Here is a 20,058-nt window from a genome sequence, read left to right on the forward strand (position 1 = left end):
TGCCAACCCTACAGAGCTCCAGCACATAATTTGCGTCTGGGAAACACTATACAAGCTCTATGGCAGGTTCATCAATATTGTCATTATTTCCTAACCAGATGAAACCACAGAAACATCAAATCATTTGAAAAAAATGCAAAATAAGACACATGACTTCTTAATTCAAACTGCTAGTTGCAGATCAGAAATAGACTAACAGCCTAATCCAAATTCAGTTATCATCAATTCTACACTGTTTCACCCGAAATTCAACTACTGATGATCAAAAGGATTTTGCGAGCCAACTCCCCAACACCTGGATACTGTGTACTTCACAAACACTTCGAGCAGTTGCACCAGAGTAAAAAAAACTATATACATGAAGATAAAGGGCATACCGTTGTGCCTTAAAACACCTCATAAGTTCCAGGATTCTAACCCTTGGTAGGAAAGGAGTTTGATCCATCCATGTCATAAAAGTTCATGCCAACAAAGTTCCCATCAGAATCAACAAGGGGCCCTCCAATTCCAGCCTATAGCATAACAATGAAGCGATAACAAAGGATTACACAAGGAAATAGTCACTGGTATTTCATACGCTCTCATGGACTATTTAGCTCCAATAGGTGGAAAGAGATGAGTGAAGTCAACAGTGTACCTTGGCGATTTTACAAGTGGATATCTGAAGCTCTTCGCAATAAGATCTACTACGTTTAGCAGTCACAGCCCCCTCTGTGGCCATTAACTTACCTGATTCAAAGCCACGCCCAAGAGCTACTACCTGAGCTCCAACCTCAGTTTGCGAGGTTTCATCAATTTTTGCTGCACGATAACTGCAGACACCCTTGATGCTAACAACAGCCACGTTATACTTTAAATCATAATGTTGCAATGTCCCATCCACGCGTCGTTTACTTGGTAGGCACACTTCAATCTAGAATAATGAAGTGAGGCTTACTAGTATCTTAAATGAACAAGTAGAATAAGCTCGTATGACTAGGAGCACCAACCTTCCATTCACGATGAATGTTCTTTCCATCACCAGACCTAACCAAACTTGCTGAAGTCAGAATTCTTGTAGTGGATCCAGAGCATTCTATAAATACACCTGTGCAAGCAAACTTTCTTGCAATTTTTTTCTCTGCACAAAATATAATTTCAAACTTTTAACAAGTAACCAAATATATAAATATAATGAGCTAGAAATAGTAAAATCACCCTTTCTGTGTTCCCCCGAATCCTCAGGTTTATCTACAACGAATGAGGCAAGTGCCACAACACTTCGAGACATCTTTGAAGCAACTCTGCTAGTGGGTTCACTCAAAATATCTTTGCCAAATCCCTCTTCAAAATCCCAATTCAAGTACATGCCATCTGGTTAAGTAAAGCATGGCTCGTTAATTAAGTCAGAACAAAGCTGTCAAAACCTGGCACATCAGGGAACAGTCATCACGATGGATAGTAACTACTCACCATCAGCAAAACTTGGCAAGGGATAACCTTTAGCAAGTAAGATCGCATTTACTCTATTTCTAAATCCTGGTGCAACAGATTGAAGAGATTCAGGACAATTTATTAATAATGATCAGCATAGTCAGAACATATGCTCGTGCAACAAAGGTGAAGCAATTCACCATGCAATGGTAATGATAGGAAAACTCCAAAGCACCCACTCACCATCCCCAGGGAGAAAGTATGCGCTTAAGTTCATCATCTGTGAGTTCTACAAGATGAAAAAATTATTAATCCCATGATGATCAAAAAGCTTAGTACTCGTCATTGCTGGGAACATTAGAACTTAATAAATTGCGTGATGGAACTACTACAGCCATTAACTTAAACTAGCTTTGTGCAGCGCTGGAGGAACCAAAATATGATTGTCGGCAAGTAACGTTAGAAAATGATGAAGAACATCTTGCTAGTGCATATCACCTTAAAGGTGGTTGTGCTTAGCTTACCTTTTGGACTGTAGCTATGAGGTGCGGAAGATTGTTGTATCTCATTTGTACGAGAAGGGTCTTTACTTGCAGCCCTGAATGTGGTAATTGATGCAAAGATCAAGAGTCGTTTTCAGGCATGGATGTTAAATAACTAAAACAACTGAATGGACATGACAAAAAAAAACAGAGTTCACGAGAAAATAAAAATATAGAAAATGAGAAGCACGGTTTTGCAACAAGAACAATAGGGCAGTGTGATGTCTAGAATGGATGCAAGAATAAATAATAATAGCATTGCAAGAAAATGACTAAATGTGCAACAATGAAGTTCTCTTTCATGCTTACAGGGATAAATGCAAGATTGCCTACATGGAAGTCTGGTGTACTCATCCATTTATGTACTATTTGGTGGTGTTCAAGCCGCATTTTGCTTGCCACTGAATGGTCAGATAGCAACTTTCACAATCAAACAGAAACGGCAATTGCCAGCGCTAGCAGCGGCTAAAGCCTTAGCAATAGGATAGGCCCTCTAATGGGCGATTGGTCATTTAACCATGACCAGAATGAGTGAGGAAATTGAAGAGGACAACTTGGGATCACGTAAAACCATCTTGATGGTTAGTTCCTTCACTTCTTTTCACTTCTACAGTGTTAAATTATCCATAGTCATTGTCTCCGAAGAAAACGCCTCTCGGGTCGCCCCCTCCAGGCGACCAGGGAGGCGAAACCCTAGTCGCGCCGCCGCCGCCTCCCCCAGCCATCCTCTTCCTCCTCGTCGCCCCTAGAGGCGCCGCCGGGCTAAGCCCGCGACGCCGGTGAAGGGGGCGGCGGGGATCTGGGCCCTCGCCCCCCGCGCGGAAGATCGGTGGAGGAACTCCGCGCTGGGTTCGCCGTGGCCGGTGGGGCTGCTCGGTGGCTCTTCCGTCGCCGTTGGCTGGCCTCGGGCCTAGCCGGAGGTAAGGGAGGGTGCTGCCGGCGGCGTCCTCGGAGGGGGCTCTGGACCTCAGGGCGGCGGCCCTGATCTGGTGGACGGCGCCGGCTCTGCGGCGAGCGGTGGCTGTGAGTGCTTGCCCTCCTCTCTGGTCGTGCGGACGGCGGAGGGGTGGCGGGCGTCTGGTGTGGCCGGGGAGCTGCCGCCAGCTCTGTGTGCCTGTCCCCGGAAGATCCCCCCTTTTCCGGCCGGTGAAACCTGCATCCCTTGGCCAGATCTGCTTGCTCTGGTTTGCTGGATGGTGGCGGGAGGCTCGGGACCGGGGAAACCTGTGGCCGGCGGTGGCCACGACGCTGGCGACGCTCCTGGCGCCGTGTCCCTCCTTGGAGGCAGCGTTGAGATCCCTTGTTTCTTCCCCACCCTCACCCCTGCCCGGGGTGAAAACCCTTTTTCCTCGTGTGGGCGTTGGCGGCATTGCGATGGCGTTCCCTTCCTGGAGGCTTCGTCTGAGGATTGCAGGGGTGGTTGGCGGGTTCCGGTTGGTCGTGGTGGTGCTTGGCAGTGCGTTCTCTCCTTTGTCAACCTTGTGCTTGGCCAGGTTGATGCTCTTGTTTGCCGGTCTTCGTGGTGCGCCGGCGCCCAGCAGCTTGTGTCCTCCTCATGGTGGTGCCGAGGCGGCTGATGGCGCTCGTCGGGAGCTCTCTGTTGCGGTAGCCGACTTGCCCACTTCCATGCTCTTTGGGTGTTCTTACTCTGGTTTGCTCTTGGGAGAGCTTCTCTGTCTGCCGATGGCGACGCTCTTCGGACCGGGGCGAGAGGGAAGGGTCCCTCTTCGGAGTCAGAGGTCATGAGTTGGACACTAATCACTCTTCTGGAAGCTGGCGTGCTCGTTCCTTCCGCTGATGGTGCTCCCTTCTAGCTATGTTTCTTCCTCTGGTGGCTGCTCGGGTAGACGATAGCCTTAGTGATCATAGCATCTGTGCTTTTTCTCTTTGGTTTGTAAGCTGTGTATGCCTTGTTGCACTCTGTATCTGCCGTTTTGGCTTTATTAATTTAAAGCTGGGCCTTTGGCCTTATGTTTAAAAAAAAAAAATAGTCATTGTCTCCACAAATAATGGTTGAAGTTTTGTATGCTGTCATGTTAAAGTTACACTTTAACTCAATTTTTCATTGTCGATGGACAGCAAGACAAAAATGCTAATTTATGTGGCTTTGGCATATATGCTTGCCTCCGTGATGAATAAGATGTTGAAATTCAGTTCCTATTTTTCAAAATGTTATCTAGTTTAATATATATATCACTAAACTTGACATTGTGTGAACTAGTGAAACTTATATCGCTGAATCAAATGCAAAAAGGAGTATCCCATAACCTCATGAGAAAAAAGGTCAGCACAACAACCTATATACCTCGTCCCTTCAAGCAAACAAGAAAGGGTTCATCCAATCAACCTCACAACCTTTTCTACCCAACAGAAAAACTGGCTAATCCCTCTCATCCAACAAAACAAAAAAAAAAGAAGAATATACCCATCCATGTGGACATGTACAAACTTTAACAGTTTTTGGCACGTATAATACATAAGGTATTTTCATCAATAAGGCTTTTTGAATGGAAGTAGCTATTATTCTAGCATATGCAAACTATATCTAGTTCACTGGAAAATTCAGTTTTTGGCTGGTAAGCGTTTTGATGCCTCGGACCTTAGTTTTCAATGGACAACAAGACAAAGATGCTAATTTATTTGGCTTTGGCATATATGCTTGCCTCTGTGATGTCTAAGATGTTCAAGTTCAGTTCCTATTTTTCAAAATGCAATCTGGTTTAATATATTGCTGAACATAACCTTGTGAAACTTATATTGCTGAAATCAAATGCAAAAGGGAGTATCTCATAATCTCGTGACAAAAAGGTCAGCACAACAACATATACACCTCGTCTCTTCAAGCAAACAAAAAAGGGTTCATCCTATGCACCGAACCAACCATCTACCCGAGAAAAAACTGGCTCATCCCTCTCATCCAACCAAACAAAAAAACAAGAATATTCCCATCCATGTAGACATGGATATCCCAACACATTACTGCTTGACCTCAAACCAAACACACCCTAAGGGCTTCAAAGGTAAGAATGTGGTGGATGTCTTGCAAGTTGCCACACCTCATCACCTTCATAATGTGGTGAAAATTTGTTGTTCTCACTTTAATCAATATATCTTTCAATAATGAAGCACAGCACAGAAATGCAAAGCTTTAAAATTTCTTGGTCCCACATAATGCATCTGGTATTTTTCAATCACTATTAGTCTAGCATATACACATCATATTTCCAACTCAATAGAATTATTGGTTTTGGCTGGTTAGCTTTTTGATGCCTCGGACCTTAGCCTTTTTTTCCTCATTGCACATGGATGATTTGAAGTATGTTTTGTTCCGTACGGGAAAAAAATGCATACCATATTTTCATGCCCACAATAGTTTCATTAGGTTGATTTATTCTACACATTTGCAATTCTGTCAAGAGACCTATTGCAGATATAATGTTTTCTCAGCCAATTTGAATACTGTTATACTGTATTGAAGAATCAAAATAGCAAAAGACAGTAAGCCAACTAGAAAAGCTATTCAGCATAAACGCTGGAATTCAATCTTACCAGTGTACATGAGCAGGCGCCAACCATTCAAAAATAAGATTACTTGGCACAAATGAAGTCATTTCCTCATCATAGTAGTTCATGCCAACAATATTCCCATCACAATCAACAAGTGGTCCTCCGCTGGCAGCCTGGCACAAAAAATTAACTTACGCTCAGCCTACCACACATACCAAAAAAATTGAAATTTTGGGGCATAAGAAAGTATAATGCCCATAATAATGATAAATAATATGACCCTAATATCATGAATTCACTGTACAATTGTTGACTTTGACCATGTCGAAAAATCAGACAAGATATCAACAGCGCACCTCGATGATTTTGCATGTGGACAATTTGCGCTCTTTCTTATGAATTCCACCTGTCCATGTTCCATGTATCACTGACCCTCTCGTGGACACTAATTCGCCTGAGTCGAAGCAACGCCTTACAGCTAATAACTCAGCAGACGACTCAACGTGCATGTCGTTGCCAAGACATGCTACACAAAGATCAAGGGAGGACGGCAAGGAATGGGTCACGATGACAGCAAGACTGTAAGGAGACGAATAATAATGCAACCACCCATGGACCACTTCATCATTCGGAAGGCGCACTTTGATCTGTAATTATATAGCAAAGGAAGACAAATGTTATGCGTAACCATTACCTATAGCATAAATAAGCAAGCAAAGCACAGAAAAATTGGCAGCACAAACCGTTAAATCATCCCAAAGATTTTGATCTAATGATCCAAACAAACTTGCTGTCGTCAGAAAGGAGGCTGAAGATAGTTCTCTGTCAATAACCATGCCTGTGCATTCAGAATGCAATGCCTCTCCTATGCAACATCATAATTTCAGTCATTAACTACTGATGACGGCTAAATGCAACCATTGGAAATGTGCACATAGTAGTATTAATCACCATCAAATGAAGCAATGGAGATAATGCTCGGAGACAATTTTTCTGCAAGTGCTTGATTGAGGTCACACCATACATCATTAGCTTCATGAATAGGAAATGCGCAAGGTTCCTGGTTCTTATTTTCACTTCCCTCGCTTGCGCGATTTTGACTTGAGCTACCTACAATGGTACCTAAACTTGAAGTAACTATAATGGAAGCGAAACTGAATTTAGACAAACTGATTTCATATATGCCTACTTCAGGATGGCCTACGTTAGTGTAACTATAAAGGAGTGATTGTGCTTAGCTCACCTACTGAACTGAAGTTCGATGGTGTGGGAGTATTCTCCAAATAGGTCCTGCAGCAGAATGTAGTAAACTTATCATAATTTTTAGTATCATCAGTAACAGAGGACATGTTTGTTTCAAGGCCCAGGTAACTACCCAACTAAAATTTTGGTATGACAACCGAAGCAAAGGCATGACCACTATTTTGTTATGTTAATGTTGTTTGGATTATTATGAATATAGTACCTTCCAACTTTTTGGCAAAAAATAGGTCTCTGATTAGTTTGCAGCCAAATTGCTTGGCAAACAATCGGCAACTTGGCATGCATAGTGATACCAATTGTTTTCATGATGAGGCAATAAGAACTTGAAAGATGTGAGCATGTAGAGAAGTATAGAATTCCAGCACATATGGCACCATTCAACTGAGACATAGTCATAGCCAACTACAATCATCATGAAAAACTAATCAAACTATAATCAAACTGGAACAGCAAGAAATAGTCATCAACTCATCATCCTTTGAACACGCGACCACTTTTTTCAAGAAAAAAAATAGTGCGGTATGTTGGCCTGCTATTGTGCTGTGCTATACAGTATTAATTAGACCGACACTTACACAGAAACGTTCACTTAATTAACTTAAACATCCTACACTTCAAAAAAATTGGAAATGTCATCCTCATGTGTTCATAGCTGCAGGTTAGACGCTATGTTTCGTCTCCCATCAGCATATATTAAACCGCTTGATCAGCCACCACTAACCGCCAAAGGAGACCCACAGAGAAGAACGGTAGAGCTGTGAAGCCAATTTTTTGGTAGAGCTTTCCCACAGCCTCTGCTCACCAGCAGCCACATGAGAGTGGGGTTGGGGTTGACTCGTCGAACAGAGAGCATCGAAGCCGCTTAATGAACCGTCAGATGGTGTAGGGAAGAACTGTACTAAGATGGCCAGGGTTTGAACATCGTAAGATGTGAATGTCCCCAATAGAGACATCTAGCCTGTTTAATTTAAGTGAAAATAACATGGGTGCCCATAGGGCTAGGCGAGCCAAAAAAATGCAATTCCAAAGACCAATCAAATCAGGTGGGCAGCTAACTTTTTTAATCTAGACAGATTTGGCTGAAAGCGAACAGATGCATAGATTTCAGAACACATACTGTGTTTGTAATATTCATCAGTATGATTGAAGCATAGATGACATACCAGAACCCAAGCCTGTCCATGCATTCAACAATTCGCTTTGCTGGTACGAACGAGGTTTTTTGCTTCTTCATACAGAGGTTCATCCCAACAATATTTCCATCAAAATCAACAAGAGGTCCACCACTTCCAGCCTAGCACAAAATAAAATCTGTGATGCCTCAAAAGAGAGTTAAAAAAAACTTGGACAGAAATTGACAGTGCACCTCAGTGATCTGGCACGTGGACCACATGGTTTCATGGCTCTCAACTCCAGTAGGACTGTCAATCAGTACCCCAGTGGTGACCCAAAATTTGTCCGAAATGCGGCATAAACTTGCAGCTAATAACCGCGTGGAAGAATCAACTTGCATTTGTGGTATACAAGCTGCACGGATATCAGGGAAGAACCCAGTGGTTACAACAAGCATGTTGTGAGCTACACTGTAGTACTGCACAGAGGCATTCACAACTTCCCCATTCGGTAGATGCACTTTTAACTGTAACAATACAACAAGACAACATGTATACGAATGATTAGCAAATGATTACAGACATCTTAAATCAGCAAGGATGATGCAGTGTGATTAGATTAGATCTAGGTGTTCTGCTAGTTCTCTTTTGGTCTATAGACCTCTTTGTTTCATTTTCTATTCTCTCACGTTGGCGACAATGCACAGTGGAGCCTTCTTGGCTAGCTCATCTAATTGATATATCAAAATAAAATCTGCATGTAACGAAGTGCAGAAAAAATGGCAACACCAACCTTTAATGTTCGGACATAACCTGAATCTGTAGTGGTAACCAAATCTCTCGATGTTACAATAGATGAACCTAGTCGATCATTTCGGACAACTGTGCCTGTGCATTGAGAATGGAGCTTTTCGCCTACACAAGGACAGAACTTCAGTCATGATGATTAAATACAGAAGATGGAGAAGTAATGTGCATATAGTACAATCACCGTCAAATGAGGCAAGCGAGACAATGCTTGGAGACAACTTTGCAACAAGTTCTTGACTGAGTACACCACCTTCACGATCAATTAATCTACTGGATGCCTCGTTCAAACGCAAGTTTCCTAGTTACAGAAGCATCATAGAGCATAGTTGTTAGCGCTTTGGAAAAACTGTACAGCATAAAGAAAAAGAGGTGCGAAGATTGAGAACAGTGACTTACTGCTCCTTGTTCTAGCGGGAACATCTTTTCCACTGATTTTTCGCATATTTCAAACCCTTAAGAAAAGGAACAATCCAAACTTTCAGCCACCATAAAGAGTATAGTACTAACTATTTAAACAATTCCACAATGAAATATCAAAAGGGCCGAAGTTTAACCAGAAACCAGAGATGTTGTTTTGGGGAACATAAAGGGATCGAATCCCCAATTTACTAATAACCCTACTTATAATGCCGTAAGGATGAGATTCAAAACGAATAAAAAAAAGGAGGAATACCAGATCCCAAACGAACAAACAAAGAAGGAACAACATTCAAGATACGACATCACATGAAAACCACAAGCACTCTGGCGACTAAATCGGATCGCTCAAGAAAAGGGAAGGAGTCAAAATCAGGGCTACATAATAGATCTAAAGCGCATGCTACCCAACAAGAGACCGCGGGGTTAGCGGCGAATTCTCGCTTCTGGCGGCAGATTTGGGACTTACCCTTACGTGGGAGGCGCCTGGGTGAGTTTGGGGCGCTCGGTGGCGGCTGCTACGAGTTTTCGCCTCCGGCGGCAGATGTGAGATTTAAAGCGCCGGCGAGGGTCGGGTGATGAACTGATAGGTTGCAAATTTGTATGGATGGTATCGTCCATATATGAAAGAAAATTCTCTCCATATGTTGCATCAACTGGTCTATCCAAAACGGCCGCACATCGATCGCTCTTTTCTCTAATCGCAACTCCGAGTCTAATCCTTGTCCCTCTTATCGCTATTTTTTCCCCGCCGCAAGAGCAAGCTTGGGCCGCCGCCTGAGCCCCCGCCATAGGTCTCTCTCCGTAGCGCTGAAAGAGCAGCAGTAGGTGTGCTACCCAACAGAGGCGCATCCTCCGCCATGGCATCGGCGGTCGGCGGGCGGCGGCAGAAGATCCAACTCCACTCCGAGCAGAACGAGCTCGTGCGCCGGCTTCCCAGGACTGAGAGCATCTTCACTGGTGCCCCCACTAAGCGTCACTGCCGTGTGGGGGCGCCAGTAGAGCATCCTCTACCTCTGCCCCATATCCTCAATAGAAATTCAAATGTAATAATATTCAAAAAAAAATCATATGAATATTGACTAATTTTATACAAAAGTCACTCGAATTTAAACTGAAAATTAAAAAAAAAACCTAGTGGTGGCGCGCGTCAAAGATGCTGAAGTTGAGGTTGTTGACGTCGTCAGTGTTGTCATCGTCGCTGGACGAGCCGAAGGACCAGTCGTCGTCCTCTTCCTCCTTTGGCGTCGGCAGCTAGGAAGGTCCGACGGGATGGATGAAGCTGGCGCCGTGGTCCCTGGCGGACCACACTGCCGTCTGCCGCAGGTCCAGCATCATCTTCAACGGAGCGGCCAACGCTAAAGTGTTGCCCGAGGAATTCCTCCCGATTGTCACCGCCACGGAGGCCCACCAGCGCCTCCGCCTCCATCTCCCACCATTGCCTCTTCGCTGGTGGAAGTGGTGGCGAGCCCGCGGCGTCCTCCTCCTTGAGGCGGCGGCGTTGGACCGACCCTGTCGTCCTGTGGGCCGGAGCCGAAGATGTGTGCCTTGCCCCATCGTCTTCTGCGTGCTGTAACAGCCTCCCGCCGCTTCGCCGGCTTCCACGCGGCGAGTTAATGTCGTCGTCTCGGTTTCACGCGCGTCACCCTCTATTTATTGCGGAACTACCGTGTCTGGCCGCATTCACCACGTCGTCTCCCTATTCACCTCCTATCTTCCCCAATCTCATCGAGCGAGCTAGCGATCAATGGTGAATGACGGCGCGGCGAACAACGGCTTCGGCCGTCGCTCTCTCCACCAATGGGAGGGGAGGCTACTGCACGCCGCGGGTGAAAGTGCATGGAGCCCCCATGTATGGTTTTGGTAATTAATGACAATCTCTATGGACTAATGTTTGCATTGAGTTATATTTATAGGTGTTCTCCATAGGCAATGCTTGAACCATATGTTGGCTTCAAGGTTGCAATAAGAAGAATTTGATGAAGGATATCAAGTGTCAAGTATGTCTTGAAGATGAAGATGAAGTGAGCCCTCAAGTTACTTCAAGACATCAACATAATGAAGTGCAAGTTCAAGATGAGCCAACTCAAAGAGATCATAAGCTTGAAGCTTGCCATGAAGAAATGCTTGAACCATATGTTGGCTTCAAGGTTCCAAGAATGAAGAAGATCAAGTCTCAAGTATGTCTTGAAGATGAAGATGAAGTGAGCTCTCAAGGTTAACTTCAAGACATCAACGAAATGAAGTGCAAGTTCAAGATGAGCCATCTCGAAGAGATCCTTTGCTTGAGTCTTGCCATTCCTATGGTGATCATGGATATGTGAAGATGCGCCGAAGAAGAAGCTCTCCCATGGTGGATTATGGGGGAGCAATCCGCAAGACTTCGTCAAGCAAGCACAATCAAGAAAGGCGTTACATCTTGTTGAGGTCAAGATCGTCGTCATCGAGCTCAAGTGGAATGCGCAAGTATAAGGTTTGCTCTTGATAGGGTTTCTTTCTCACCGGTCTCATAGTATATAGTTGGAGACCGGTTTATAGTTTAGTTGCCGTACTATCAAGAGAGCTCTCGAGTGAGTAACTCGATCGTATCGTTCGGAGAGAGCTCAAACCTTTGCATCCTTACATCATCTTTCTTGGTTGTTATTTGGATCTTATCCATGTGATGTTTTAGAGCTTGTGCTTATTCTCATGACAAGCTCTAGTTCATCGAAAACGGATTTGCATAGATCACTTGTTGTGTTTTCGAGTTTGGTGATTTTCTCGGTTTCTCATGTTGAGGTGTTGCACCTCTAAATATAATAGAAAATCAACCCCCACTAGTTTCCATATTTTCACTTTTTGTTGGGTAAGCTCTTGTCGTCCTCTTTCCAACAAAATTGGTTTCACTCTATTCGGAGCTACCAATCTTAAGTTTTGGATTTTACAAGGTAGCGGTTTTATATCAGCAGGCCGGATTTTCCGGGCCGGATATTTCCCAAATATCCGGCCCCTGAAATTTGGCTAAGGACTCGTGGCTTTTCGGCTCAGTACTGCCACGGATATATTGCCGGACTTTTGACCGGAAATTCCCCATGCCGGAGATTTTGGGCCGGATAATCCGGGCCGGAGATTTTGGGCCGGATAATCCGGGCCGGATATTTGCAAAATATCTGGCCCCCAATATTTGGCTAAGGACTCAAGACATTTCGGCTCAGTACTACCCTGGCATGAGGCCGGATTTTTGGCCGGACTTTTGACCGAATTTTCCCCAGGGCCGGACATTTTTTTTGGGGGGGGGGGGGGGATTATCCGGCCCCAACTTAGGCCGGATTATCCGGCCCTGGTTTTGCCCAACGGCTCGATTTTCTTGGGGGTATAAATACCCCCCTTCTTCCTCCTTGGGATGTTGCTTCTCTCACTCTCTCTCTCCTCCATTGTTGAACTAGAGAAGCTTGCTCTATCTCTCAATCCCTCCATGATTCTTGCCCCCATTTGAGGGAAAAGAGAGAGGAGATCTAGATCTACATTTCTACCAATCAAATTCATCTCTTTGTGAGTGGAACTCTCTAGATCTTGATCTTGGTGTTCTTTGTGAATTCCTCTGTTCTTCCTCTCTTATTCCCCCAATAGCTTTTGTAGATTTGTTGGAATTTGAGAGAGAAGGACTTGAGCATCTTTGTGGTGTTCTTGCCATTGCATTATTTGGTGCATCGGTTTGAGTTCTCCACGGTGATTCGTGGAAGTGAAAGCAAGAAGGTTGTTTCTCTTGGGTCTTTGGACCCTAGACGGCTTAGTGGCCTTTGTGGCATCTTTGTGGTGTTCTTGGGGACTCCAATTAAGTTGTGGAGAATCTTCAAGGGCAAGGCCTTTGTGGCATCTTAGTGGTGTTCTTGGGGACTCCAATTAAGTTGTGGATATTCTTCAAGGGCAAGGCCTATGTGGCAATTTGTTAGGAGCCTCCAATTAAGTTGTGGAGATAGCCCCAAGCTTTGTGCGGGTTCGGTAACCTCCCTAAGGTTACATAGTGATTCGAGGACATCCCTCTTGGTGGGAATTCTCGAGGAGAATACGGTGGCCCTCGTGCTTTTGGAGTGACTTGTCCTCCACACCGCTCCAACGGAGAGTAGCACTCGCAAGAGTGTGAACTTTGGGCTACATCGTCGTCTCCCGCGTGCCTCGGTTATCTCTATACCCGAGCTCGTTACTTATGCACTTTACTTTGTGATAGCCATCGTGCTTGAAGTTATATATCTTGCTATCACATAAGTTGCTTGTATTGCTAAGCATAAGTTGTTGCTGCACATAGGTGAATGATACGTCTCCAACGTATCCATAATTTCTGATGTTCCATGCTTGTTTTATGACAATACTTACATGTTTTGCTTGCACTTTATGATGTTTTTATGCATTTTCCGGAACTAACCTATTAACAAGATGCCGAAGTGCCAGTTCCTGTTTTCTGCTGTTTTTGGTTCCAGAAAGGCTGTTCGGGCAATATTCTCGGAATTCGACGAAACGAAGACCAAACATCATAATTCACTGAGACGGACCAGGACACCGAAGGGAAGTCAGAGGGGAGGCCTGGGGCCCCCACACCATAGGGCCACGCGGGCTGGCCCCTGGCCGCGCCGGCCTATGGGGAGGGCGCCCTGGTGCCCCTCCTGTGCCGCCTCTTCGCCTATATAAGCCCTTTCGACCTAAAAACGCGAGACCTTTTGTCGAAGTCACCAGAAAGCCTCCAGAACGCCGCCACATCGCGAAACTCCGTCTCGGGAGCCAGAAGTCTCCGTTCTGGCACTCCGCCGGGACGGGGAATTGGAGGAGATCATCGCCATCATCACCACCGACGCCTCTCCATCAACCAGCCATGTTTCCCCCATCCATGTGTGAGTAATTCCCCCGCTGTAGGCCGAAGGGGATGGTAGGGATTGGATGAGATTGGTCATGTAATAGCATAAGATTGTTAGGGCATAGTGCCTAGTGTCCGTAATTGGTACTTTGATGATATTGTTGCAACTTGTTATGCTTAATGCTTGTCACTAGGGCCCGAGTGCCATGATCTCAGATCTGAACATGTTATTATTTGATCATGATATTCATTGTTTTATGATCTTACCTGCAAGTTGTATACACATGTCGCTGTCCGGAACCGATGGCCCCGAAGTGACAGAAATCGGGACAACCGGAGGGGATGGTAGTGATGTGAGGATCACATGTGTTCACGGAGTGTTAATGCTTTGCTCCGGTACTCTATTAAAAGGAGTACCTTAATATCCAGTAGATTCCCTTGAGGCCCGGCTGCCACCGGCTGGTAGGACAAAAGATGTTGTGCAAGTTTCTCATTGCGAGCACGTACGACTATAATTGGAACACATGCCTATTGATTGCTTTGTACTTGGACACCGTTTTATTATTATCTGCAAATGCCCTGCTATGATTGTTACATGAGTTTCTCTCATCCATGCAACGCCCGTCATCCGTCCCCGTGCCTACAATTTTTGATCATGTTGTTTACTATAATCACTACTGCTGTATGTGTTACTCTGCTGCTGTTATTTCACTACTGCTACTGCTATAAAACTGTTACTACTGATAAACTCTTGCGAGCAAGTCTGTTTCCAGGTGCAGCTGAATTGACAACTCCGCTGTTAAGGCTTCCAAGTGTTCTTTGTCTCCCCTTGTGTCGAATCAATAAATTGGGTTATACTACCCGCGAAGACTGTTGCGATCCCCTATACTTGTGGGTCATCAAGACCATTTTCTGGCGCCGTTGCCGGGGAGGCATAGCTCTACTCATAAGTTCACCTGGGGAGTACACTCTACCTCTCTCTCTGTTTTTATTTTGTTTTATTTTGTTTTGCTTAGTTTACTTTTGTTTAGTTTATTTGTGCTTAGTTTATTTCTGTCTAGTATTATTTTGCTTAGTTTCTTTTTGTCTTGTTTTATTTTTCTCATATACCCAAAAATCCATAAAAATTTGAAAAACCTAAAAATTAAAAACTGCTGTTATGGGAGAACCCATAACCTACTTGGAGCTTATAGAATATTATAATAATTATAGAGAATCAAGAACTGGTAAAGTAATGAGTGTTGTGATAGAAAAATTGAATACAATTGCTAAAATCTTGCTTAAACGCCATGATATAAACTGTTGCTCTCAACAGGACAGTAAACATCTTAAATTTCAATGTGGCTTTAGTGAGGAATTTTTAATTAAGAACTATAATCGGAATAGCTATATTCATTTTGGGTTCGAAGAGGTAGAACAATTTGTCATATTTATGGGAGCCTCTGAGATAGAATCCTTCATGGCTAAAAATTATGAAACTTGTGTTGTTTGTAAGGACCTTAAAGATTATGTCTCTTCTATCCTTAATTTTTGCAATGAAAGTTACATTGATAATCCTTATATCATTGACTATAAAGAGAGACTTATTAATGCACAAGAATGCACTCACAATTTGCAGGAACCTGTGGAAGAGGAAATTGATGAACCTGAAAGCTCATTGGATGAAAAAGAGGAGGAAATTTATGAACCTGAAAGCTCATTGGATGAAAAACAAGAGGAGAGTGATGAACAAAAGGAGGAAGAATGGATTAGCTACCCATGCCAACCTTCTAATGAGAGTAACTCTTTATCTTTTACACTATTTGATTATCCTCCATGCTTACCGAAAGAGGTTGAATGTTATGTTCCTGTGGATTCTCTTGAAATATTCCCTATGAGTAAAACTTGTGAGAATAATTATGCTACTGTTATATATGATAATCCATGCTACTTTGATAAATCTTATGATAATGCTTTGTTTGTGCCTGATGTCGAAATGCATGGTACTAAAGAATTTTGCTTGGCAAATGTTTATGATAAATCTCTAGATGATGGTCCTATGTTACTTGATAATATTAATTGTACTACTAATGAAAATGGGATTGGAGAGTTCTTGAATTTATCTATGAGTCCCATATCTCTTGAGATTGATCAATCATCTTGTTATATTATTGATAAAAGTGAGTTTGGAAGTTTTGATCCCACTATTTTTGAGCTTGATAAAAATTATGTGTTTGTGGATCATGAAAAGTATGCTGCATGTGATAGTTATATTGTTGAGTTTGTTCATGAAGCTACTGAAAATTATTATGAGAGAGGAAAATATGGTAGTAGAAATTTTCATGGTACTAATACACCTCTCTACATGCTGAAATTGTTGAAGTTACTCTTGTTTTATCTTCTTATGCTTGTCACTTTGTTCTCCATGAATTTATTTGTGCACAAGATTCCTATGCATAGGAAGTGGGTTAGACTTAAATGTGTTTTGAATTTGCTTTTTGATGCTCTCTTTTGCTTCAACTCTTATTTCTTTCGAGTGCATCATTAAAACTGCTGAGCCCATCTTAATGGCTATAAAGAAAGAACTTCTTGGGAGATAACCCATGTGTTTATTTTGCTACTGTTTTGTTGTGTTTTGGAAGTTTTTACTACTGTAGCAACCTCTCCTTATCTTTATTTTATTGCAATGTTGTGCCAAGTGAAGCCTCTAATCGAAGGTTGATACTAGATTTGGATTTCTGCGCAGAAACAGATTTCTATCTGTCACGAATCTGGGCTGTTTTCTCTTTAGGTAACTCAGAAAAATATGCCAATTTATGTGCGTGTTCCTCAGATATGTACGCAACTTTCATTAGTTTTGAGTTTTCTGATTTGAGTAACGGAAGTATTTCTTTAAAATTCGTCTTTACTGGCTGTTCTGTTTTGGCAGATTCTGTCTCTGTTTTTTGCATTGTCTCTTGTGGACTTTAAGCAAGGCTTTCTACACGTGGAGAGCTGTAGCTAATGTTTTATTAAGTTCTTGAAATGTGTCACTACAGGACCAAGGTGGATTCAATTTTTTGAGTACTAACCCCTCTAATGAAGTTTATGAGAAGTTTGGTGTGAAGGAAGTTTTCAAGGGTCAAGAGAGGAGGATGATATATGATCAAGAAGAGTGAAAAGTCTAAGCTTGGGGATGCCCCCGTGGTTCATCCCTGCATATTTCAAGAAGACTCAAGCGTCTAAGCTTGGGGATGCCCAAGGCATCCCCTTCTTCATCAACTTATCAGGTCACTTCTATTGAAACTATATTTTTATTCGGTCACATCATATGTGATTTACTTGGAGCGTCTGTGTGTTTATTTTCGTTTTGTTTGTGTTTGAATAAATTCGGATTCTTGCAATCCTTGTGTGGGAGAGATACACGCTCCGCTTTTTATATGAACATTTGTTCTTCGTTTTACTTTTAATGTTCAATGATAAAAGTTGGAAGCTACAATACTTATGGTTATTTGGTTAGAAACAGAAAATGCCTCATAATGTATTGAATAATTTGATACTTGGCAATTATTTTGAGCTCTCAAGTAGATCATGATTAAGTTTTTTCATGTAGTTTAAACCTATTAGTGGAGAACTACCGTAGAGCTTGTTGAAATTGGTTTGCATGATTGGTCTCTCTTAAGGTCTAGATATTTTCTGGTAAAAGTGTTTGAGCAACAAGGAAGACAGTGTAGAGTATTATAATGCTTGCAATATGTTTTTATGTAAGTTTTGCTGTACCAGTTCATACTTGTGTTTGCTTCAAACAACCTTGCTAGCCTAAGCCTTGTACTGAGAGGAAATGCTTCTCGTGCATCCAAAACCTTGAGCCAAAACCTATGCCATTTGTGTCCACCGTACCAACCTACTACATGGTATTTCTCCGCCATTCTAAAGTAAATTGCTTGAGTGCTACCTTTAAACAATTCAAAATGCTTCTCAATTTGTGTCAATGTTTTATAGCTCATGAGGAAGTATGTGGTGTTTATCTTTCAATCTTGTTGGGCAACTTTCACCAATGGACTAGTGGCTTCATCCGCTTATCCAATAATTTTGCAAAAAGAGCTGGCAATGGGATTCCCAGTCCCAAATTAATTAACCAAAATAGACACTCCTCCATGGTATGTGATTGTTGGACGGCACCCGAAGGATTCGGTTAGCCATGGCTTGAGAAAGCAAAGGTGGGGAGGAGTGTCATCATAATAAAACTAAAATAAAAAGGCACTCCTTCATGGTATGAGATTTTGGCAGGCACCCGAGGATTCGGTTAGCCATGGTTTGTGAAAGAAAGGTTGGAAGGAGTGCCACCCAAAAATAAAATAAAATGGGAGCCGCTCTTTGAAGGTTTGTCTGGCAAGGGGGTTAGAGTTCCCACTACCATTCGTTGACAACAACAAACACCTCTCAAAACTTTACTTTTATGCTCTCTTTATGTTTTCAAAACCAAAGCTCTAGCACAAATATAGCAATCAATGCTTCCCTCTGCGAAGGGCCATTCTTTTACTTTTATGTTGAGTCAGTTTACCTAATTCCTTCCATCTTAGAAGCAAACACTTGTGTCAACTGTGCATTGATTCTTACATACTTGCTTATTTGCATTCATCATATTACTTTATGTTGACAATTATCCATGAGATATGCATGTTGAAAGTTGAAAGCAACTGCTGAAACTTGTATCTTCCTTTGTGTTGCTTCGATGCCTTTACTTTGAATTTATTGCTTTGTGAGTTAACTCTTGTGCAAGACTTTTGATGCTTGTCTTGAAAGTACTATTCATGAAAAGTTTTGCTATATGTTATCTATTTGTTAGCAACTATAGATTATTGCCTTGAGTCACTTCATTCATTTCATATGCTTTGTAATAGTATGATCAAGGTTATGTAAGTAGCATGTCACTACAGAAATTATTCTTTTTATCGTTTACCTACTCGAGGACGAGTAGGAACTAAGCTTGGGGATGCTGATACGTCTCCAACGTATCCATAATTTCTGATGTTCCATGCTTGTTTTATGACAATACTTACATGTCTTGCTTGCACTTTATGATGTTTTTATGCATTTTCCGGAACTAACCTATTAACAAGATGCCGAAGTGTCAGTTCCTGTTTTCTGCTGTTTTTGGTTCCAGAAAGGCTGTTCGGGCAATATTCTCGGAATTCGACGAAACGAAGACCAAACATCATAATTCACCGAGACGGACTAGGACACCGAAGGGAAGTCAGAGGGGAGGCCTGGGGCCCCCACACCATAGGACCGCGCGGGCTGGCCCCTGGCCGCGCCGGCCTATGGGGAGGGCGCCCTGGTGCCCCTCCTGCGCCGCCTCTTCGCCTATATAAGCCCTTTCGACCTAAAAACGCGAGACCTTTTGTCGAAGTCACCAGAAAGCCTCCAGAACGCCGCCACATCGCGAAACTCTGTCTCGGGAGCCAGAAGTCTCCGTTCTGGCACTCCGCCGGGACGGGGAATTGGAGGAGATCATCGCCATCATCACCACCGACGCCTCTCCATCAACCAGCCATGTTTCCCCCATCCATGTGTGAGTAATTCCCCCGCTGTAGGCCGAAGGGGATGGTAGGGATTGGATGAGATTGGTCATGTAATAGCATAAGATTGTTAGGGCATAGTGCCTAGTGTCCGTAATTGGTACTTTGATGATATTGTTGCAACTTGTTATGCTTAATGCTTGTCACTAGGGCCCGAGTGCCATGATCTCAGATCTGAACATGTTATTATTTCATCATGATATTCATTGTTTTATGATCATACCTGCAAGTTGTATACACATGTCGCTGTCCGGAACCGATGGCCCCGAAGTGACAGAAATCGGGACAACCGGAGGGGGTGGTAGTGATGTGAGGATCACATGTGTTCACGGAGTGTTAATGCTTTGCTCCGGTACTCTATTAAAAGGAGTACCTTAATATCCAGTAGATTCCCTTGAGGCCCGGCTGCCACCGGCTGGTAGGACAAAAGATGTTGTGCAAGTTTCTCATTGCGAGCACGTACGACTATAATTGGAACACATGCCTATTGATTGCTTTGTACTTGGACACCGTTTTATTATTATCTGCAAATGCCCTGCTATGATTGTTACATGAGTTTCTCTCATCCATGCAATGCCCGTCATCCGTCCCCGTGCCTACAGTATTTTAATCCTGTTGTTTACTAT

At 43.1% G+C, this 20,058-nt stretch overlaps 1 protein-coding gene across 3 annotated transcripts; it reads right to left on the reverse strand.

Moving 5' to 3' along the window:
* Positions 1-1,197: 1,197 nt before the first annotated feature.
* Positions 1,198-10,044, reverse strand: LOC127343673 (uncharacterized). Of its 3 annotated transcripts, none has more exons than XM_071828374.1 (15): positions 9,534-10,044; positions 9,044-9,099; positions 8,829-8,945; positions 8,631-8,752; positions 8,092-8,364; positions 7,889-8,019; positions 6,706-6,752; positions 6,414-6,572; positions 6,206-6,327; positions 5,819-6,109; positions 5,505-5,635; positions 1,938-2,011; positions 1,657-1,702; positions 1,453-1,518; positions 1,198-1,353 (listed from the first exon to the last, which is right to left on the reverse strand). In XM_071828374.1, exons 2-14 carry the CDS (start codon positions 9,087-9,089, stop codon positions 1,512-1,514), a joined length of 1,566 nt encoding a protein of 521 aa, XP_071684475.1. In that variant the 5' UTR covers positions 9,090-9,099; positions 9,534-10,044; the 3' UTR covers positions 1,198-1,353; positions 1,453-1,511. The 3 variants fall into 3 exon arrangements, with proteins under 3 accessions (XP_071684475.1, XP_071684473.1, XP_071684474.1); XM_071828372.1 differs by having other exon boundaries at positions 6,414-6,584; XM_071828373.1 differs by having other exon boundaries at positions 1,323-1,353; positions 1,614-1,702; positions 6,414-6,584.
* Between the last annotated feature and the right edge of the window lie 10,014 nt (positions 10,045-20,058).

The sequence above is a fragment of the Lolium perenne genome, chromosome 3, assembly GCF_019359855.2.
Source record: "Lolium perenne isolate Kyuss_39 chromosome 3, Kyuss_2.0, whole genome shotgun sequence".
Lineage (NCBI taxonomy): Eukaryota > Viridiplantae > Streptophyta > Magnoliopsida > Poales > Poaceae > Lolium > Lolium perenne.